Source organism: Pseudorasbora parva, chromosome 17, assembly GCF_024679245.1.
Source record: "Pseudorasbora parva isolate DD20220531a chromosome 17, ASM2467924v1, whole genome shotgun sequence".
In the NCBI taxonomy this organism is placed as follows: Eukaryota; Metazoa; Chordata; class Actinopteri; order Cypriniformes; family Gobionidae; genus Pseudorasbora; species Pseudorasbora parva.
Window position 1 is genome coordinate 27,484,681 of NC_090188.1, and position 23,811 is coordinate 27,508,491.

General features: G+C 37.9%; 2 protein-coding genes across 2 annotated transcripts in view; one reads left to right on the plus strand and one right to left on the minus strand.

Moving 5' to 3' along the window:
• Positions 1 to 6,259: 6,259 nt before the first annotated feature.
• On the plus strand, positions 6,260 to 8,928 carry LOC137044698 (tetratricopeptide repeat protein 9A). The gene is given in 4 exon segments (XM_067420939.1): positions 6,260 to 6,560; positions 6,562 to 6,868; positions 7,212 to 7,394; positions 8,108 to 8,928. Coding segments are annotated over 4 exon segments (708 nt in total). The 5' UTR covers positions 6,260 to 6,425; the 3' UTR covers positions 8,191 to 8,928.
• Positions 8,846 to 23,811, minus strand: part of map3k9 (mitogen-activated protein kinase kinase kinase 9) — a 39,915-nt gene continuing 24,949 nt past the window's right edge. The window contains exons 6-11 of the mRNA XM_067420938.1: positions 22,668 to 22,908; positions 21,113 to 21,235; positions 20,902 to 21,025; positions 20,696 to 20,808; positions 16,817 to 17,533; positions 8,846 to 13,836 (exon numbers count right to left, since the gene is read on the minus strand). Of these exons, the coding sequence (XP_067277039.1) occupies positions 13,436 to 13,836; positions 16,817 to 17,533; positions 20,696 to 20,808; positions 20,902 to 21,025; positions 21,113 to 21,235; positions 22,668 to 22,908 (1,719 nt within the window). The 3' untranslated portion in view covers positions 8,846 to 13,435. The remainder of the gene's footprint in view (positions 13,837 to 16,816; positions 17,534 to 20,695; positions 20,809 to 20,901; positions 21,026 to 21,112; positions 21,236 to 22,667; positions 22,909 to 23,811) is intronic.

The window sequence follows — 23,811 nt, forward strand, 5'->3', positions numbered from 1 at the left end:
ACTAGCCATAATATGCATTCAAGATATCTATAATGCTATTTTTACTAGTCATATTCTTCCATTGACTTCCATTGGAAAATAGTTCCAGATATCTTCAAATGAGTTTTGACTAGTAGAAATTGTAATTAAAGATATCTATAATTGATTGTATACTAAGCATAATTCTAATTAGAGATATCTCAAATTACATTTGTACTAGTCATAATTAAATTAGAGATATCTCTAACTGAATTATTACTAGTAAAAATTATAATTAGAGATATCTCTAACTGGTTTTTGACTAGTCATAATCACATTTAGGATATCTTTAATTCATCAATTTTAAAGATATCTAAAATGCATTTGTAGATATCTGCAAATCATTTATTACTAGTCAAATTATAATTGAAGATATCTTGAATTGGAATTCTTCCTGGTCAAAACTCATTTAAAGATATATCTCTGATTGGAAGGCAGATATGGCAAGCCGTTTTAGCATTAAATACACCTTCCCATACATTCTGACTAGTCGAATTATGATTATCACTAGTCAAAATACAATTGTTACTATCTTTAAATATATTTATAGATAGTCAGACAAAGGTTTAAATGCTAAAATGGCTTGCGATACCACGAATGCCGGCGCATCGCGCAAAGCTACAGTGACGTCATGTGACCCAACGTCATGTGATGATTGCTTCATGTAGATGCCAGATACCCCATACAAAATCTGAATTAAAAATATGCCGTATTAATTTCTTTTATTATTAAAATTCAGTGTGTAAAATTCTTGTTTTCCGTTTTGCAGCTTAATTGAGTTTTTCTGGTTAATGATATATTTTTGGCAACATAAATGTACTTTTTATTTTATTTTATCACCACCACTCTTTATGAAATGTATTTAAGTATTCATGTGAGTATGTAAATATTAATTATAAAATAATGAATTATGGCACTGTGGAGGTCCATTGGCATCTTTCATAAGATTATGTATTTCAATAAAATATATTTGAAGTGTTCTTTCAATCGCTGTTCTTTATTTGTCAAAAATATAGGCTATTACAATTATAGGATATTACAATTTTATGTCCATAAAAAATAATTGTAATTCTTTATAATCTTTATTTTGTCATTAATTTTAACAATTTGTGTTAGTAAAGGTTAGTAAACATTACATCATAAGATGGCTGATTTAATAATGTTTGTAAGATTTTATATTAGATATTATATTTTATATTTGAAAAAAGATTTACTTTTATATTTATGAAAATATAAACATATGACATTTACTAGTCATGAGTATATCTTGGCTCTCATTATCAGTCTTGGCATGTTTACGATTGTTCAGTCACACACACACACACACACACACACACACACACACACACATACACACACACACACACACACACACACACACACAATAATGTACAACATTTTAGATTTTAAAGCATTCAATTAGGACAAAAATAATTATACACTTAAAAAGGCCTATATATAGTTAACACAACAATGAAAGACATGACATTTTTAGAAATAGGAGAGATGCCTTTGGACCTAATTAAAAGTACATTGGTTGAAACATCATCAGAAGATTTCATCAGATCAGATGGGACCAATGCCCAACAGAGTCCCGCAGGCACAATTCTGCAGGAATATATAGAGTGCAGTGCAGCGTAAAACACCACATAATGCCTGCAGAGCAAAAACAGTATTTAACTAATACAAAATCCACAACCAGAACCATTAAATTCCACATCCACATGAGCCATAAACTCTACAACCCCAATGAGGCTCAAATGCCACATATCCTTAACCTACCAAGAGGTGGCAATATAGCATTCCCTCAAGTCAAGTGTAATGTTCTCGTTGAAAACATGTAAGAGAGAGAATGAAGTATAGCTCCTCATACATTACAGTAATGGCAGCTGATCTGGGGAAAAAATGGTTAAAACTATAACAAAACAAAATCAGTTTTATCTGTTTGCCAAACAGAACTTTAAAATACATGGCAATTGTGACCAACCCTAAAATAAGAAAAGTCCTGGCTATTATTATTTTAATATGTTATTAATTGTTTTCAGAACATTTCTGACATTTTAAAATAATCAAAAGAGAAAAGGAAAAGGAAAAGGAGCAATTTTACATTTTCCTACTTTATACTACGAATCCACATTGAGAAAGACTGTTGTAAATTCAAATATATAGGCCTAAGCTACTAATTAAAACTAATTAAACAGCCTTTTGCAGTATTTTGTATTAAATATTATAGGGGAAGATCGTGTTGAAACACAGGGTTAGATGTAAAACTGTAAGTTTGACAGGTCAGAAAAAACTGTGGTAACATCACCATTCATCAATCTCCAATCTTCTTTTTGAACTTGCATGGGAAATTGCGTGTGAATGTGAGCAAATTTGTGAAAATATAAAATATGACATATCAGCCTTGCCATGTTTACAATTGTTCAGTCATCTCCCTCTCTCTCTCTCTCTATCTCTCTCTCTCTCTCTCTCTCTCTCTCTCTCTCTCTCTCTCTCTCTCTCTCTCTCTCAAATAAGATTATGGGAAATATGGGAAGATTCCATAGGCATAATGGTTTTTATACCGTACAAACCGTATTTTCTATCCTCCTACACAGCCCCTGCCCTAAACCCGTCACAGGAAACATTCTGCATTTTTACTTAATCAAAAAAAAAAGCCTTTTGAAAAGTGGGGGCATGGGAATGTCCTCATATTTCACCCTCTCCTTGTAATGTGTCATACCAATGTCATTATACACATTTGTGTCCAGATATTCCATATAGTTTCATTTCATGCTTTGTATTCATGCTAACTTTAAACCCATGTGCTAAAAAAGTTGGCTGTTTGAGGTGGGGATAACAGTAACAACCAACTCCTATGATGAATCCAATATGCATAGAGGGATTTATTCTATAAATGCTTAATTTCTAGTATTTCTAGTATTTTTTTTTTAACCAGCTAATGGATCTGCCTCAATTGAACCCACAATTGTTTTGTGCACATTATAAGAAATTATGCTGGATTTCTATCCATTTTGTAATACCTTAAAGGTATTTCACTTTTTTAACTTTAGTTAGTGTCTAATGTTGCTGCTTGAGCATAAACAGTATCTGCAAAGTTACAGCGCTGAAAGTTCAATGCGAACAGGGATGTTGTCTTTTGAAGTTATGGCAGATTATTGCCTACAAAAACGGCCAGTTTGGACTACAACGAGCTTCTTCCAGGGTTGGTGACATCATAAACCCGTGCTAGTCACCGCAGATGTGACTTCTGCCTGTAATGGTAAGGGGCATGTGCGTTTCCGGACAACCTGTGCTTGGCACTTCAGCAATAAAAATACATGAAAATACATTTGGCCATCTAACCAATCTAAGACCATTGCGTTTTTCAGAGGGGTGGGCTTCATAGAAGCACGAAGCAAACGAGCCGTTCAAAGGACAGTGGAGACAGCGGTGTGATATAAAGGTCAAATATAAGAAAAATACGGCGTAAAAAAAAAGAAGAATTAAAACATGTGATACTGCGCCCCATAAACACAACCAAGCCTAAAAAAAACACTGAAACCACCCCTTTAAAATTCACATGAAAAAGTAGTCTTCCCTAAATATTTTTTGACACTTATAATACAATCCTTTAAATAAGCTGAACGGTAAAGCATCTGCACTTTTCAACAAGCAACATGCAAGAGACAAGTACAATTTTAAAATTGTTAAAGTAATCTTGGACCCACTTTATTAGGTGGCCTTACAATGTAGTAACATTTGTATTAATCATTTGATACAATGCACTTATTGTGAACATACATGTTTTTACATTGTACTTACAGGGAGTGCAGAATTATTAGGCAAGTTGTATTTTTGAGGATTCGTTTTATTATTGAACAACAACCATGTTCTCAATGAACACAAAAAACTCATTAATATCAAAGCTGAATATTTTTGGAAGTTTTAGTTTTTAGTTTTAGCTATTTTAGGGGGATATCTGTGTGTGCAGGTGACTATTACTGTGCATAATTATTAGGCAACTTAAAAAAAAACTAATTTATACCCATTTCAATTATTTATTTTTACCAGTGAAACCAATATAACATCTCAACATTCACAAATATACATTTCTGACATTCAAAAACCAAACAAAAACAAATAATTGACCATATAGCCACCTTTCTTTGCAAGGACACTCAAAAGCCTGCCATCCATGGATTCTGTCAGTGTTTTGATCTGTTCACCATCAACATTGTGTGCCAGCAGCAACCACAGCCTCCCAGACACTGTTCAGAGAGGTGTACTGTTTTCCCCTCCTTGTAAATCGCACATTTGATGATGGACCACAGGTTCTCAATGGGGTTCAGATCAGGTGAACAAGGAGGGCCATATCATTAGATTTTCTTCTTTTATACCCTTTCTTGCCAGCCAGGCTGTGGAGTACTTGGACGCATGTGATGGAGGAGCATTGTCCTGCATGAAAATCATGTTTTTCTTCAAGGATGCAGACTTCTTCCTGTACCACTGCTTGAAGAAGGTGTCTTCCAGAAACTGGCAGTAGGACTGGGAGTTGAGCTTGACTCCATCCTCGGAAAAGGCCCCACAAGCTCATCTTTGATGATACCACCCCAAACCAGTACTCCACCTTGCTGGCGTCTGAGTCGGACTGGAGCTCTCTGCCCTTTACCAATCCAGCCACGGGCCCATCCATCTGGCCCATCAAGACTCACTCTCATTTCATCAGTCCATAAAACCTTAGAAAAATCAGTCTTGAGATATTTCTTGGCCCAGTCTTGACGTTTCAGCTTGTGTCTTGTTCAGTGGTGGTCGACTTTCTGCCTTTCTTACCTTGACCATGTCTCTGAGTATTGCACACCTTGTGCTTTTGGGCACTCCAAGTGATGTTGCAGCTCTGAAATATGGCCAAACTGGTGGCAAGTGGCATCTTGGCAGCTGCACGCTTGACTTTTCTCAGTTCACGGGCAGTTATTTTGCGCCTTGGTTTTTCCACACGCTTCTTGCGACCCTGTTGACTATTTTGAATGAAACACTTGATTGTTCGATGATCACGCTTTCAGAAGCTTGGCTATTTTAAGACTGCTGCCTCCCTCTGCAATATATCTCACTATTTTTGACTTTTCTGAGCCCTGTCAAGTCCTTCTTTTGACCCATTTTGCCAAAGGAAAGGAAGTTGCCTAATAATTATGCACACCTGATATAGGGTGTTGATGTCATTAGACCACACCCCTTCTCATTACAGAGATGCACATCACCTAATATGCTTAATTGGTAGTAGGCTTTCCAGCCTATACAGCTTGGAGTAAGACAACATGCATAACGAGGATGATGTGGTCAAAATACTCATTTGCCTAATAATTCTGCACTCCCTGTATATTTAAAAAATACCTGCATGTAATTATGTCTGTAATTAATTTCTGTAGTTATATTTGTAATTACACTGTTGGCACTTCTCTTACACCTAACCCTCCTTTAAACTGACCCAAACCACCACACCTGTCCCTAACTCTACCCGTATCCACCTCAATATCAGCAAAGGTGCTTTGCAATACAATTTGAACACAGTAAGTTGCAGCCTGCTTATTTTTGATGTAAGTACATATATAGCTAGTACTTAAGGCCACCTAATATAAAGTGGGGCCGTAATCTTAACTTCAAAGGCATCAAACTCAGACGGATAGAACTCTATATAGAGCCTATATGTGCAGAAATAATCTGAAACGCACATGTGTTTGTGTGAAAATGACTGACTGAGGCAAAGCAGAACTCCCCATCCAGCACGATTTACCGCAATCACGACACACCCAGACACAACAGGCGTACCAGCTATAACCGCTTCCAACACACACACACGCACACACACACACACACACACACCTGTGGGACACAAACATGACGTTTCCCAAAGGTTAACGGCTGAGTTGCGCTCAGCTGGATTTCAATGAAACGGGACGTCGGAGCAGGGGACTGACAGACCGGTTATCGCGCTCCATCCGTGATGACCGCATTTCTTAAGGGCAGCGCGCGCTGTGGCTTGATGCGCACGCTCACTCCCTTTTGAGTCATTCGGTGAGAGCAGGACGTACCGATCCCGTTCTGCCAGACCAGAGAGAGAGAGAGAGAGAGAGAGAGAGAGAGAGAGAGAGAGAGAGAGAGAGAGAAGAGAGAGAGAGAGAGGAGAAGAAGAGAGAGAGAGAGAGAGAGAGAGAGAGAGAGAGAGAGAGAGAGAGAGAGAGAGAGGAGAGAAGAGAGAGAGAGAGAGAGAGAGAGAGAGAGAGAGGAAAAATTCATAGTACTGCGTGTGTGTGAATCATCCAGGAATCCATCTTTAAAACTGAACCGTGAAGACCTGAGCGGGCATGTAAACTCGCGAAGAGGCAAGGAACGCAGCTCGAAAACGCGGGCTTCAAGGAATCGGTGGGATGAGCGTGGAGCACGGCAGGTTTGAAGGAAGTATACGCAGGGGAAACAGCACGATGAGCGTCATGAGCAGCAGCGCGAACTCCACCATCATGCAGCCTCCCGGTGGCCGGAGCCGCGGAGACGCGCGCTACCGCGCAACACGCGCCCCATCAGAGCGGTTCGGTGGTGAAACCTCCAAACGAGCCCGCGGACCTGGTGAAACGAGCCCTGGACTTCAAGACGCAGGGCACGCAGTGCTACAAGGATAAAAAATACCGAGAGGCCATCGGCAAATACCACCGCGCGCTACTGGAAATGAAGGGTCTGTGTCGCGTGCTGGGGGACCCGGACACCAGCAAGTCCCCGTCCACCGTCCTGACCAGCATCAGCAAGTCCAGCCTGACGGACGAGCAGAAAGGCGCGGTGGAGAACGCGGAGTTGGAGTGCTACAACAGCCTGGCTGGTGGGAACGCACATCATGTTTTACCACTTTAAAACCAGGGGGGTTCAATACACATATTAGGTTTTTGTGCATTCTATACAAACTGAATTATAGCAGGACAACCATAATATTCAGTTCAGTGCTGTTCGATTTGGTTCCTCCAATCCTAAATATGCCTTGAAAGAATGTAATCTGTGAGTAAATGCCTTTAGTTCTGCTTGCAGAATGACGTCATGGCTGGTCTAAATTATATATCTAAATTTGATTATAAACTGCAAACCAAGGTTTCAAGTCTAAAATATCCAAAAGAACAACAACTCAAACCGTCATTGGTGCAATTCATTTTGTCTGTGTTTGCATGCAGCTTGTCTGTTGCAGATGGAGCTTGTGAATTATGAACGAGTGAAAGAGTACTGTCTGAAGGTTTTGAGAAAGGAGGGCGAGAATTTTAAAGCCCTGTATCGCTCTGGCGTGGCTTATTATCATCTGGGAGATTTCAACAAAGCCCTGCACTACCTGAAGGAGTCGCACAAACAACAGCCCACAGGTCAGCCAGATCAAAACTCTCACACACTATCCCAGCATTTCTCAAACTGAAGGGGACATATAGTCAAATAGTCAAATATGCTGGAAAAACCATGGCAAGCCATATTATTGAGTGCAACAGCAATCATGTCCAGTGGCCTTGGTTCATTTAAAAATGTAAGCCTTGGAACAAAGCCAGTCACGCTGAAATGAATCTCAATGTCAATCGCTTTATTTAAAGCATAAAAATATGGGGGGGGGGGGGGGGAGGATATAAAAAATGAGTACTTATTAAAAACAACTATTTGCAAAATCAGCAATGACAATGACAATACAAACCCATTTACTAGAAGCATGATATATTGTTAAAAAAAGTGGGATTACAATGTAGACATTGGATTGTTATTGTCTAATAAAAAATTGTGGTTATGAAAATGATCCATAGTTAAATAGCTTCTGCTATAATCCAAAATCCATCTGTATGATGCCATTAAAATGCTGATTAAGTAGTAGTCATGTTAAATTTGCAATGATATAAAAATAACAAAATTCTCAATAATAAGCAGCAGCTTCTGAACCCAAAACACCTCCTCTCCAGGAAAACAGTGATTGTGCTGATGAATGAATACTAATAAAAAATCACAAAACTGAAATTACTTATCTTACACTACACTTCCTGCCCACATTTTCTGTGTTAAAACAGCTGTTTCCTCCTTTTCTATGTATGTGGGACAGATACTAATGTCATCCGCTACATCCAGCTGACGGAAATGAAGATCCGACGAAATGCCCAGAGAGAGAAATCTGAAGTTCCGTAAAACAGCTCCCGCTTGAACAGTTTTCCACTGCGGACACCCCACTATCCCCTCATCGCACTCTCCGTGGACGAGGTTCGGCATTTCATGGAAGACTTTATTCCAGTGCGGGTCAACACACCTGTCTCAGTCCTGTCAGAAACAGTCTCTGGCTCAGACTGAAGAGCTGAATCAGGTGTGCTGTGCCCTGGAGTAGACCGTGGAGACCCGGGGAAGGAGACCACCAGGGATCTCACTGGCATTTATTATACTTTCTGAAGTACAGTAGTGCTGTCAAAATGCTTGCTTTTAATCCTCAGTTGTGTTTAAGTTCTGAAAAAAACGAACAGATGTAGGTCTCTCGAGGTGGTTGTGGTCCGAAGTTGTGCTCCACAGGACACCATTTTGTGGCTGGTGAAACATAGTTTACATATTCCTGCAGCTTTTTGTTTGCATATTTTTTTTTTTCAGATCAAGACAATTTTTTAAAAATTTTATTAAGAGATTCTGAACCAGTTTTGTTGTAAACACATAAAGCTCCTTCATTTGAAGTGCAATTAAGTGTCACTACTAGTGAAAACGATGCCAATCATATACAACCTACTCTTCCACTTAACACCCACATGCTTATCGCAGTGATCTCACAAGATCTCAAACGCACAGAGTGGGCTTAAGTGCACACACACACACACACACACACACACACACACACACACACACACACACACACACACACACACACACACACACACACACACACAGTGGACATGAGTGTAAGCATGTGAATCAAGCACAGTCTGACTGACACATACAAAAGCATGTAGGAGTAAAATAAACTGTGGTCATTGTTATAAGTAGGAGTGTGTGTTTTTTGTTTATTCTGTGTAATTTATATCTTATTCTTACTGATAGTAAAAAGTGAAGACTTAATCTTGTCATTTTGACAGTGAAGGGACTTAATCTATTTATATTTCCACTGTACTTAACTGTTTATTATGGGTTTTACTTGCAGCTTAATAGCAGGTACACAAAATAGTCCAATTCACTGCTCCATTCTGGTTGCTATGGTGAGGTTGCATGGAAATCATCCTTTGAGACAGATGGGGATGGTGCCCTAGACATGCTCACTGAGACAAATCTGTGTAAAATGGAAGAATGAAATATTAAACGGATGGACAGTCTTTCTTAAACGGCTGATTTAGTATTTAGTCATTATGTTTAATCTACAGTAACATAGACCAATGAGATTACCACAGAACAATAATTACTCACTCAAAATTAAGGCAAGACATCACAGGTGAATTGGGTTAAATTAAGATTTGTATACAAGATAATTGTTTTTTGTATGCAAATTGGGCATCATAAATAAACATGCACTAATTTGCATTAATCTCGGATAAAGCCAGGTTCAAAATTATTTTTTTTAAAGAAAAGACTTTACTTTGATGGTCCACTTTAGACATTCTACTAAGTAACTTTGCAACTACATGTCAATTAGCAATCATTATAGTATTAGTAGACTTGATGTAAGTAGTGTCTTAATGTCTGCTGACATATTATTTTAATGCTCTTCCAAAAGACAGTTCAGTAACTTTGCAAGTATGTGTCAACTTGTTCTACTAACCCAAACCCTAACATCTAACCTATAGCCTAGCAAGCAACAGCCATCATTTCACAGTCTCGGTTAACTAGACCCAATATAGTCGAGCTATGAGTAACCCACTTAGCCAAAATAACCTTAATTTGGTTACATATTTTTGCCTAAATAACTTGCGAGGTATGATATTCCATCATGTAAGCAAAGTCAACAGTGATTACAAGGTGTCTGGTTTCATTTCTTTGACATGTTTGTTCTAGATGACTAATCTATTCCTGGCCTATGGTTAGATGTTTATACAATTTTCACTGACAGCCCAATTTTTTTTCTTGTCTTAGCCTAGACGTCAGGGCTGTTTTTATAGCTATGCTATGCGAAATTGCCTCCTGTGAGTCTACTAATTCTCCAATGAGATTTAGTTGACGTACTAGTAAAGTGTCTATCAAAATAAAGTGTTATTGTAATAAAGTGTTACATATTGGAGGTTTGTAGGGGATTTGGATCTCTTTATATCACTCAATAAATCAGAAATGCTGTCTTCTTTTTAAGAATACATTTTTTATCATCAGGTGAATTATATATGAACAAACCCCTCTGTAAAAACCTTCAGAATACAGAAAGGAATACAACTCAAATGGTTCGGGGGAAAGTGTTACTGAAGAAATGTGCATGAGAAAAAATATCATTTTGAGAAAACAGCCTTTAAAATATGTATTGTAATTGAAATCTATACATGCAAATAGATAAAGTGTAATAAAAAGACTTAAATGTGTATTTTCAATGTTTTTTTCCTCTAGTTTTAAAGAATTGTGATTGTGAAGCAAAATAGCCCAAGATCTCAAAATGGACCGATTTATGAAAATACAAAAACAACAATAGTTTTATGTCTTGCCTTAATGTTTATGGTAAGTGAAACAGAGAGAATGCATACCAGTCTAGTCTCATTTATTTTCTGTGATGATGATGATGATGATGATGATGATGATGATGATGATGATGATGATGATGATGATGATGATAAAATAAGCAAATTTGTATTTTGTGCTAAGATCAGTCACACAACACCACATCTCAGCATTTCAGGGCTTTAATCGAGCTCTTACACAAGTCTAATGTGCTCAGGTGCAAGTACAAGTTTCATAGCAGCAACTTCTGAACCCAAAACACCTGCTCTCTGGGACAACAGTGTTTGTGCTGATAAATGACAACAGATGCTCTTCATGATAGCTACACATTCCTTTAACTCAGAAAAAATACACCCCTTTTCCACACCAAGATGGAATGAAGTGAGAGTTCCTGGATACTCAGCCAACTTGCCAAATTTCAGGACTCTGAATTTTACACTGCTAGTTCATTTTGTTTTATGCATGACAATTGATCAAAACTTGGTTTCATGTGACAGAAAGGGGAAGAGAGACACAAGCCCTTCTGTGTTTTGGCTCTACATGTTGTTTTGTCTCCAGAGGAAAATTTCGCTGGGGTATAGAGATGAAAGATTGGATTGAGGACAACGATGCTGTAAACATGTGCTAAAAGAATGTTCACCCTCTGCTTGTCTGAACATGTCCAGAAACCCAGACAGAAATGTTGCTCTCAATAAATTTCATCACAAGGTAATAAAAATGTGAAAATATAAAAATAATTTAACGAAATAAATGTGTAAACATAAAAAAATATTGCACAAAAGGCTACCTGCAAAACAATTTCAACATGGATTTAAAAAAAAATCTCCAACAAAATTCAATGCACATTCACTTTGGAATCCACCAGACTCACATGCATAACAGCGCACACACACACACTCACACACACCACACATACTGCACATGCATAAACACCGGAAGACTGCAGTAATGTACCTGACTATTGTATAGCTGCAAATTTAGAGCCAATAAATTCTAACTTTTCTCTTAAAGATGTTCCCTCGTGTTTAATTCTGGTAGTTTGGATGGTGAAGATGTCACTAAACAAGTATTTGTGAAAGACAATGTGCGTCATGCTACAGTGCAAACCACAGAACAATCAGTGATCTCGAATGGAAGTATAACAGAACTATACATTCATGAGACCGATAAAAGCACTTCTAAAGGTGTACAATCTCATTCATGTATGACAAATAAAACCTGAAAACTCCAAAGAGCTGCAGAAATAAACTGCCCAATGTTCTCCGTATAACCCAGTACTATGTTCAGAGAGCTAAATCTACCATAAACATGCAGACGTGTGTACATACAGAGAGGAAGTCAATACAGCGCAGCAGGACAGCTGAGATAATACACTCAATATGAATAAAAAACAAGTTTGCAAATAAAAAAAGTGTCCTGATAAATGTCTCGCAAGATCACAGCTGCAGACCCTGTACTTTTCTAAAGGACTGAAATCATTCTGGCCATTAATGAAGCATCTGGATTGTATTTTTATTTGATAGCTTATTACGCCTGGTGATGAAGGTTTATACTGAAGATTAGCTTATCGCACTGTTCAACCCCTCACTGCATCTGTATTTTTGTCTTGTTTGCCAGTACTAAACATTTCTAAATCAATATACAATTACGTGAGAAGAAAAATAGCACAAGTTTTGTTTTCTGAAAAAAAAGTCACTTTACACTTAAAATGAGAAACAAAATAATATCTGACAATAGGGTAAAACACTTTTAGATACATTTTCTGACTTTAAAGGTGCAGCGTGTAGAATGAATGAGGGTATTTTGACAGAAATGCAATATAATATACATAACTATGTTTTCAATGGCGTATAAAGACCTTACATAATGAACCGTTTTGTTTTTAATGAACTTAGAATGAGCCATTTGTATCTACATACACCGCGGGTCCCTTTACAGTGAAGATGCCATTTTGCACTGCCATGTTTGCGCTTCTACGGTAGCCCTAAATGGACAATCTGCTCTACAGAGCGCTAGTTACTTTCCGCTTTCTCAGATGACAATATCTTTGTCCTGTGACGGCCACCGTAGCTTCTCTATGTGCTCCGAAAGGGAGGGGTGTGCGGTTAATTCGCAACCTCACCACTAGACGCCGCTAGAATGTACACACTGCACCTTTAATTCTGCTTCTCAAGTAAATGTATCTTAGAATGTTTATTGTACTAAGAAAACAAGACAAATATACACATATATATTTTTTCTTTTTCTTGCAGTGTAGAACTGTATATGTGTTGAATACTTCTGATGTTGAACTGAACATGGTTTAGACCAGAACAGCATCAGGAATATGCACAAACCAAGCACATTTGGTTTATTCTGGGTCATTATTCCTCATCAGTAAGCTATCAGTCCATAATATAGTAAGTATTTCTATATTCTGCTGGGGAAAAAAAACATTTCAAACCAGCCTAAAATCAATTTGCTGGTCTTAGCTGGTCTTCCAGTACAGTCAAGTTGCTGTGTTTTTGGCTAGTTTATGAGGAATATGAGGGATTTTGGGCACTTGGGCAACCAACTAACCACCCAACTACCTTGACCAGGCTGGGAGACTCTAAAACCAGCTACAACCAGCTTAATCCTCAAGTAAAGCATCTTAGGCTGGTTTAAGCATGTTTTCTTCACCAGGGTATCCAGAACTCCTCCTTGATTAGTCGGACGGTCTAAGTGCTACATCTGAAAGCAAGTGGGTCTAAATTTGTTAGTGACTAATACGTTTGGAGGGGTGAAATCAAGAGCAGAACCCTGGTCGCACTCTATAAGGTGAGTCTCTGGGATCTGATGAGAGAGGTCGGGTTCCATCTCTGTAATGTCCTTCATCCTGTTGGTCCAAAAGGCTATCATTCACCCAAGGGGAACAAGGGGTTGGTGGCTCTATTGGAGTGGGCAAGACGACCACACCTCCTCCAAACTCCACAGTGGATGGGGTTTCAGTGCTGGACGTGTGGGCAGGAGATTCGCCCCACTGGGATCCACAGCGTGCTCGTGGACAAGGGCGGGGCCTACAAAGGAAGTCCAGAGTCTTGGGACGCTCAGGTTGGAAGCGCCGACGAGGCGTGGGTGGGAAGATGAGATTCGGATCAGGAAGACGGGGCACCTCTGAAGGGTCCTCACTTAAGGTCCACGGAGTCACTGCACATACGACATCACAAAAGACACACATATGAAACAAATATAGTTACGAACTGAATACATTTCAGTCAAAGGATTTCAAATCACTATTTTTTATGTTAGTAGCTGGTCAATGGTGTGAACAGGAATCGTTTAAAAGAAGAAAAATTTAGTTTAAAAACCATGTTCTCTCAAAATGTCCTCTGTATTTATGTTGGTTAACATTTGGTTAATTTCAATGGCAAAATGAAATGTACCTATCAAATATATGTGTTTTTGTTTATTTGTGTGTATGTACCCTTACGAAACAAAAATATATTGCAGTATATTGGAAAATATCATGTAATACATTAGGCAATATATTCACATATACTGGATTTAATATTTATATTCTCCAATATATTGCAATATATGAAAGCGGCAATCATTTGTATATTTTGCAATATATTACAGGAATATCTAATATATTGTATAATACCATCAATATATTATATGTATTTAAAATATATATTATAATATATTTCAAGTAATATATTGGCAAATATATTTTCCTTTCATAAGGGTATAAACAAATGTATAAAAGACATTTGTTTTTTTTCTGTGAAATTAATTTCTTTATGCCTTAAAATAGCTTGAACGTACCTATACACTCTAGCTTTATATGCGGATTCATGAATATGCAAATTAGTCCCCACCTCCACTAAATCACACCAGTTCAGGCTACCTTGGTCTGTAGTAAATGCTACACAATGTCAAGCAGAAATATTGGTTTCATTTATTCACACAAAAACTGATTCAGAAGAAGAAACAGATTTGGTAAAGGCTTCAGTGCATATTTGTGTTTGTGCTCTGGAGAACATCAAATGTTTCTATTTATTATTTAGTTTTTGCAGCAGTGAGCAATGTAGCCAATCACAAACATGTTTGTTGATTGCAGTGGCCAATCTGGGGTGTTTAATTTAGTCAGAATCCACTCATTGCTTGAAACACCAGAGTTTTTGTTCAGCACTGATATTTGTATATTTGTCGCAATAGCCAACAATACATTGTATGGGTCAAAATTATTGATTATTCTTTTATGCCAAAAATGATTAGGATATTAAGTAAAGATCACGTTACATGAAGATATTTAGTGAATTCAGGCTGTAAATATATGAAAAATGATTATTAGTAGTAATATGCATTGCTAAGGACTTCATTGGACATCTTTAGACAAACTTCAAAGGCGATTTTCTCAATACTTCGATTTTTTTGCACCCCTTTAGATTCCAGATTTTCAAATCCTATTTTAACAAACCATACATGTCAAGTCACCTTCATTTATATAGCGCTTTTTATATTTCATTTATATAACAGATTGCTTCAAAGCAGCTTTATAGTGATAAAAGGAAATTATTTTGCAATTCAACACTTATTTCTTCAGCTTTCAGATGATATATAAATCTCAATTCACATATAATCCATTCAGAATTTGAATAAAAGTCAACATAACAGTTACTGAAATGATTAGCCTTTGCCTTGACTACATTATCAAACAGTTAATAATATGTTGTTAACGTTACACAACATTAATATTCTTTGCTACGCTGTTGTTTTAAGGAGAAAATATTCAGCCATGCTGTTGACTGATGGATTTGCACATGGTTTGTCTTAAAGGGTTAATTCACCCAAAAATGGAAATTCTGTCATCATTTACTCTTCCTCAAGTTGTTACAAACCTGCATGAATTTCTTTCTTCTGCTGAAAACAAAGGAAGATATTTGGAAGAATGTTTGTAAATAAGCAGATTTTGAGCCCCATTGACTACCATAGTAGGAAAAAAATACTATGGTAGTCAATGGGGCTCAAAATCTGCTTATATTCTTACATTCTTCCAAATATCTTCCTTTGTGTTCAGCAGAAGAAAGAAATTCATGCAGGTTTGGAACAACTTGAGGAAGAGTAAATGATGAAAGAATTTTCATTCTTGGGTGAATTAACCCTTTAAAGCATATTAAAAACACCACATTAGACATTCAACTTGATTTTCACCACAAGGGTTAAAGGATTAAAGGGTTACTTCAGCGATTAGCATATGGCTTTGTATCAGTAGAAACCCTGGAGCATAGTCAAATAAATGTGCTTTCCCCCGTCATATCCCCCTGAGACAAGAGATTTATGCATTTTATTTCTGAAAAAATTCCTCCTATGATGCAAATTGACGATATTTGCATCATATGAGGAATGTTTGGCCAAAGGCTAAAGACTACAGCCAGCAGAGGGAGCCATTTCCGCGCATGTGGGATGGGAGATCACACTCAGAGCTCAGCTCGCAGCTGCAGGCACTCATTTAAACGGAGCTATGGTGAGCAATGTAAGTGTTTTAACTTCTCAAATTAATTTCTATGAAAGTTAAGCTTGCAAAGGCATGAACTGAAACGTGCCAGACTGAACTTGCGTTGTGAATGTATGCCGCGATTACCTCAGCTCTCATCACCAGAGCTCATTTATCGGACTCCTGCAGTTAGTGCTCAGTGCTGTGACACTCGCGCGGTGACTCACTCATTATATTGAACAGACACGTTCAGTTTTTAATTGTAGTGTATTCTCTAACTCAGTCACTGTAATCCAGTAGCGGTGACTTTGGGAATGGCCTCACAGGGCAGCGAAGCATTCTGGGAATTGTAGTCTTTCATCCCCATGAGACAAAAATCATTTTTTTGTCTTTTCTCAGTCTAGAAAGCATCAAATTCAAAAATAATTTCACATTTTTACTACATTGATGACCCAGTTTAAATACAGATTCATCTTCCCAGCGCTGAAGTACCCCTTTAATAAACACTAATAAAAAGATTATGCCTAACCTAAAAGGCTTTTTTTTGAAGAATGTAATTATTTTATTGAGGCTTCTTTCTTCATTGTGATATCAGGACAGTATCTCCCTATTTTAAACAAATCAATAGATTCAGACAAAAACATAAGCGTCCCATCACTGACCCAGAGGCTTGCATGAGTTTCTCACCTGTTGTTTTGGAGGGTGTGGTAGGGGTGGGATTGTGGTTGTTATGGGCAGGAGAGCACCCCGTCTTTATTGCGCCATCTGAAGGAGTGCGACGAAGCCTGCAGGCTGCACTGGGTGCAGAGGGCACATGTGTGGGTGTGAGGGACTGGCGAGGGTGGCGTTTAAAGCTCTCCAGGTGGGTGTTGACCAGTGGGTTCAGAGGAGGCGGGTTGTGTCCAGGGAGTGTGGAGGGTGTTGGTGGGCGTAGCACGAGCAGCTCCTCACTGTCAGAGTGCAGGAGAGAGCGGGTTGAGTTACAATCAGACACAGTTGAGAGAGACAGGAGTGTGAGGGAAGTGGGCAGAGGGGGAGGGCGACGGGGGCTTTCACGTTTGAAGATTTTGCGTGTGGGTGAGCTAGCAGCACGATTTTGACCCCCGGTGCGGTGAAACAGCCCTTCCCATCGTGGACGTGCACTCTCTTCCACACGCACCATGTCCAGGAGGTTATGACCTAAACCGATAGCAGCCAGTGCCGCCCCGCAGCCCAGCAACACCAGCTCTGATCTACGGCCTCCACTGGGGCTCCGCCGCGTATAACTGGGGGAAACATCAGAAGCTATTCCAGTCGTGCTGCTCTCCGTGCTGTAACTGTCGGATCCATCCCTGTGGAACGGGATGCAGAGGTATGATTGGCCAGGAGAGTCAGCTGACTCTGATGTGAAGCAGTCCTCATTTTCTACAGAGAGAGAAAGAGAGGGTCGGGGGGAGAACAATTTCACAATGTTGCACCATAACCAGGCTTCACAGCTTGTCAGTTACAAAGTGAAGATTTTTGTACTTTTGGTTGTTTATCATCCTGTGTGCCTAATATTATAATGTAAATCAAATGGTTTCGGCCTATTTAAATAAGCTTAATACAGTCTATTATTAGTGAAATGACAAATGTCAAAATAATCAAAATATTACATCAGCCTGATGCAATGATGTCAGCATAATGTCAGTGTGACAGATATTCAGTGTTTTTGAATTTGACCACGCTTCACAGGATACAGAAATCTGAATTAAAGGAAGTGGAATTTACAGATGTTTTTCAGACAAAAAAAAAGTATTAGTCCAACTCAAGTTTAGTGATGATTAACTTTGGATAATTATTAATTTATTTGATCAATTAATATGGTTTTTTTGTTTTGTTACTTTTAATAATTTCTATGAATAATTTCTATTAATTAATAATTTTATTCTGTTCTGTTTTTATTCCATTCTGTTTTATATTTAATATTTTTTCGGAATAACTAAGTGAATTATTATTAAGTATTAAGTATTATTATTATTATTAAGTATTATTATTAATAATAATATTAATAATTCAGTACTGAAAAAAACAATTCAGTTATAAAACTGTGAAAAAAATATTTTATTTTTGCAATTCAGCATCACAAAATGTCCACCACGGGTGCAGCAGGCGCAATGATATTACGCAGCGCCTGAAAATAGTCCCCAGCACACTCTATGTGCAAGCAGCTTGTCACGTTGGTTATGTTGACAGAAGTTATGGTGTGTGCAAGTCATGTCGTACAGATCGTATTTACAAGTTGAACACCACCACGAAGTCGTAAATAGCAGTGGGAAGTCCGGGATTTAGGTGTTGGGGCGTGTCCGTGAGAAACATGGCGGAATCAATGGATGCAACATCTGTAGTTGAATATAATGGCTATGTAGAAGTGACACTGCCAGGCAATGTCATTTACAACAAAGTAATATAACAATGAGTCTAATAAATAATAATACAGTTTACAGTGGCTTCATATATTAATTAAAAACATAAAAGATTAAAACTCACCTGATGTGCTTTTTTGTTCTTCATTTTCTATAAGCAGAGTTATCAAACCTTGCTGTATTTTCGAGACCCCCCTTGCTGCAGCCTGTAGCACGATGACGTAGCTGGATCAGATCCAATACGTACTGGATCGTGGATCATTATGGCAATATCATAGCCTACCGATCTCTGGGTTAATTTATAATGCGTATGCGCTAGTCTTAATGTATGATCATTATTGTATATAGATGATGTTCTAAACTGTGTAGTTGTAGTACTGACGAATAGTATTATGTTATTATTGATGAATAAGTCATCTTTTCATAAATGTGATGCCTAATTACCCAGTTTCGCTGTACATGCATGCAAAACAGTTAACATTTTATTTTATTTTTACTTCTCATACTTGCTGTTGAGTGGAAGAAAAAATGAGTCAAGTAATTGTCTCTGTCATTTTAATCCTCAAGGTACAATGCAACATGATCTGTAAAGAACTTTAAAATGCCAGTAGTCTACACATTCAAGGGAAAATGCAAAACGTGTGTCCTGATGGCGTGAGCATGTTATTAATCATTATTTTTGCGCGAGCGGTTTGAGTATTTATCTATCCAGCAAAACTCTCCTGTACATTCAATGTCCCCAAAACTCTACGGCGCATGCGTATATGACATCATCAAAATGTGAATGAAACCACCGCGCATGCGCGTCCAGTACGTGTTGGATCTGATCCAGTACGTCATTGTGCTACAGGCTGCAGCGAGGACTTCTTGGTATTTTCGTGAAATTCATTAAAAGAAGGTGCACCACCATCTTGCTCCGAACAAAGAGACTTGAATGCAAATTATGTCATAAACACGACTTCTCAACTCATAAATACAAACATCCCAGGAGGACTTGAATGCACCATTAGCCTATTTCCAAGCGCTGCGTAATATTGCACCCATGGTATGGCAGCAAAGTTCCCTGATTATTACGCAGAAATGAGAGTATAGTTCCTAGCCATGTCAGTCTAAAAAAATCGCAACTTTAAATTTTTTGTCGGTCTTAGTACACGATGTAACTGTATACAACACAACATGTAAATAGGAAAATGTTGGCGTAATTTTGTCACTTATTGAGCAGTAGGCTAGATAGAGCCGTTTACCTCCAGTCTTTGTGCTAAGCTAGGCTAGCGGTGAGTCAGACAGAATTATGGCACACACGGAGATGAGAATGGTTTATATGGGCTTATCTAACTCTGGGGGATATGGTGAATAAGCTGAAGTCCCAAAAAGTTAGCATGTTCCTTTAAAGAAAATAGAATTTCCATTTCATGCCAAATTTTAAAGACACTGTCAATTCAGTTCTTTCTCTCAGTTAAAGCCACAATATGTAATTTTTGGCTGCTAGAGGTCGCTTATTCAAAATAAAGGCGTAGCTTGATGACGCCTGGATTTCGCTGTATTTTTATTATGCCGCAGACAACTGTTTCAGCTTCTTCCGCTCATGCGTACGCAGCACTGTTTTATCATATTAGACACATTTGAGTGTATTGAAAGTTATGTTATAATGCTTCTCTGTGTGTTCACTTGCCTGTTGTACACTGCAGTAAGCTAGGCATGGTAAAACATGTTATTCAAAGTAAATCATGAAAACGAGTTTTCAACAATAAGACTAACTGTGTTGAGTTATATAAGAATGATTCGTTTTCTGCCGATGAATGTATCCAAACAGTTGCTCACCTGTCTAATAAAACACATAATATATTAAAGCGTCTTTGGTGTTTCCATAGTTTCTACGAAATAAAAAAATTGGGTAATGCGGGTTGGATGTCATTAACAGGCCACGCACGACTTAAACATTCTTGGAAACACCTGGGATAATTCAAGTACACAAGTTAACAAAATATATAACAGTGCTCTAGTGTTTTTTGGATATTTTAATCCAAAAATCGTACCTATTGTGCCTTTAAATTTAGTGCATCATTCTTTACTCCCTGCCACTGTATGGTATTAATGTGAATGGAACAAGGATGTAGTGTAGATGGAATACGTTCAAAACTGGCCAATGAAGATGCCAAACAAAGTGTAATGTGAGTGTTACCAGTCTCTGCCAGGCTGCACACTCCCGGTACAGCAGGACTGTGTCTGGGCGAGCGCCGCAAGTTTGGAGCGCTGCAGGAACGCTGCCGACTGCCCTCTTTAGGAGTCCTCAAACTGAGTGATAAACACATGCACACAGCGGTTTGTTATTGTAGGAACATTTGGTGAAAGTTTATGCTTTGTACAGAAACACACATACACGCACACCTCTCATCAGCACTGTGTTCTCTTTGGGTTCTCCCTTTCTTGCGCGAAGACTTCCTCTCCTCCTCTTCATCATACTGGAATGCAGCATTACGACTCCAGGCTTGACTTCCGACCCCAGGGGTCACTGTCGGCATCAAGAATGTTCTAAATTAGGAACCTGACCATATATTTCTAGCCAAACAAATATTCACAGATACATAAACACACTTACACTGGATCGCTCGGAGGCGGGGCAAAACAGGGGGGCTGTTTGGAGGGGTGGAGTTACTGCCCAGGAGACTCCGCCTCCTGTCCAAAGAAGGAGACGCTTGGACTGTGATCTTATGCTGGAAATCTGAAACACAGATATGCCATTATATACACAAACATTCATAAGTCATTATATACTAACACAACGGCAATCCCATAATGCATTGTGTAAGAACTCCAAGATGACAGGCAAAGTGTGAGCCATGTTGGTAACACTTTAGAATAATGGTCCGTTATTAATAGATAACTATTAATGCAGGACTAATAAGTACCACTACTACTATTAACTAATATAGAAACAAGCTGAACTAATCAGTAAGTAACATCAAATTTAGGAGATAGTTCCTTATTAAGTAATCAATAATTACTGACTGAGATTATTAACTATTAACTAACTGACCAATTATCACAACATTATTGTGTGTCTGAGATGTAATTAATCATATTTTTTTACTCTGAATAAAGTCATAAAATGCATCACTACACTGTAAAAATTATTTAGAAAAAAAGTTACCTGGTTGCCTTAAAATTTTGAGTTCATTGAAATTAAAATTTTGAGTTAATACAATGAAATTTTTTTTGAGATTCGACAACCTTTATTAAAATATTATTAAAAGATTCTGTAAGCATATTGGGTAACTGTGTGTTTTATTTCTGATGACGCAGTGAAACATGCCAAATAGTGCTATTTTCATGATTTATTGTTTTTTAGTTTTAGTTTTTAGTATTTGAGTTTCTATTTATTAAAAAAAAAATCCTTCATTGTATCAACTCAATTTTTTTATTTCAATAAACTCAAAATTTGAAGGCAACCAGGTTACTCACTTTTTTAAGTTAAACCAACAACAACAACAAAAAAAATGTTTTACAGTGTAATTACTTAAGTGACCTTAGTGAGCTACTAGGGATCTGGACCATTATTTTAAAGTGGAAAATATGGTTTTCACTTTAAAATATTGGTCCATATCACCAGGAGTCCTTGAAGAGTGATTGGTTACTTGAGTGATGCATTTTATTACTTTATTCAGAGTAACAAAGGACATTTTTTAAGAACTACTAGTGATCTAACAATGTTTTCCACTTTAAAATAATGGTCCAGATCACTAGAAGTTCCTGCATAATGACTAGGTAACACTTAAGTAATTAGTGATACATTTTATGACCACATTGAGAGTAAACAAAGAAAATGTCTCACATCTCAAGACATGTTAATGTTGTGATTAGTTAATTAGTAATTATTTATAATGTTTCCTTGTTACCTATTAGTTATTAGTGACACCAGTTTCATTCAGTAATTAATAATTGCCTAATAAGGAACTATCTTAATCCTGAATTCAATATTACTTACTGATTAGTTCAGCTTGTTTCTATATTAGTTAATAGTAGTAGCTGAAGTGTTAATGTAGTGCTACTCATTAGTTCTGCATTACTTCCTGCATAGATTTCAATAGATTTGCAATCAAATGTGATTTGAATCTTGTGTGCTTCACATGAGGAGTGCTATTTGAAATACTAACCAGAAGGCAGGCTGATGCGATTCCCGTCACGCAGTTTAAGTCGACTGCGCCGGAACTTTCCATGACGGTGTTGGACTCGTGGTTTCTCCTGGTACAGCTGGTGAATGATGACATTGAGCTCTCGCTCCAGGATGTGAATCTCTCTTTCCGCCAGTTCCTGCTCCCGTCGCCGTAAAGCCTCTTCCTGGTACTTCTGCTGTAAAGCTGCACGACTCAGTTCTTCCTCCCAAGATCTCAACTCCTACCGCAAGAATAAGAAAGATCCAACTCACTCATCATTCTGGTCTATGTCGTGTGTATAATCTGGTAAATTCATCTGGAGTTTGGCACCACCACAGCTGTGAGTTTAACATAGACTGGACTGCAAATAAAATGTTTACTAAATCTCCAATGTTATGGTACTTATTCTGAGAAAAAAAAGTTTATTTAGCTTTATTTAGCAAATGTTTTACTTTGGGGACAAACATATATAAGTGCAGGGCTTGACATTAACTTTTCTGGCTAGTGATGTTTCAAAATCACCAGCCACTCAGCATTTTACTAGCCACAATTCTTACATTGATGCCATATAGATATTTTTAATATCATGAAAAAGGTTGATGTTACTTTAAGATCCTATGCATGGATCCATTATACTGTTAAACATGCATGTTTATGTTAACTTAAAACATAACTGACTGCGGGCGCTATTATACAGCCGGCTTTTCAAGTGTTTTTTGCAAGTGTTTCTCATCCATCACCTACGCTGGTTAAATAGCAAATGCACTCGCGCTCGTCTGTTCGCCCATGCTGGTCTGAAAACCAGGTGCGTTCAGGTGCGTTGTTGCCGTGCTTCTATTTTAAAGCAACTGAAAACAACTGCACTATTGACCAACCAAAACCTGGTCAAAAGTCAATAGCAGTATTTTTTGTGTTATTTAAAGGGTGCATTAGTACACTCTTAGAAGAAAAGGTCTTATATAGAACCTTAAAAGGTTCTATCAGCACTACATATTTGGAACCCCTAAAATATTCTATATAGAACCCTTTTTAAAGGTGCCCTAGAATGAAAAATTGAATTAACCTTGCCATAGTGAAATAATAAGAGTCCATGGACATCACATACTGTGAGTCTTAAACACCATTGCCTCCTATTTCTTATGTA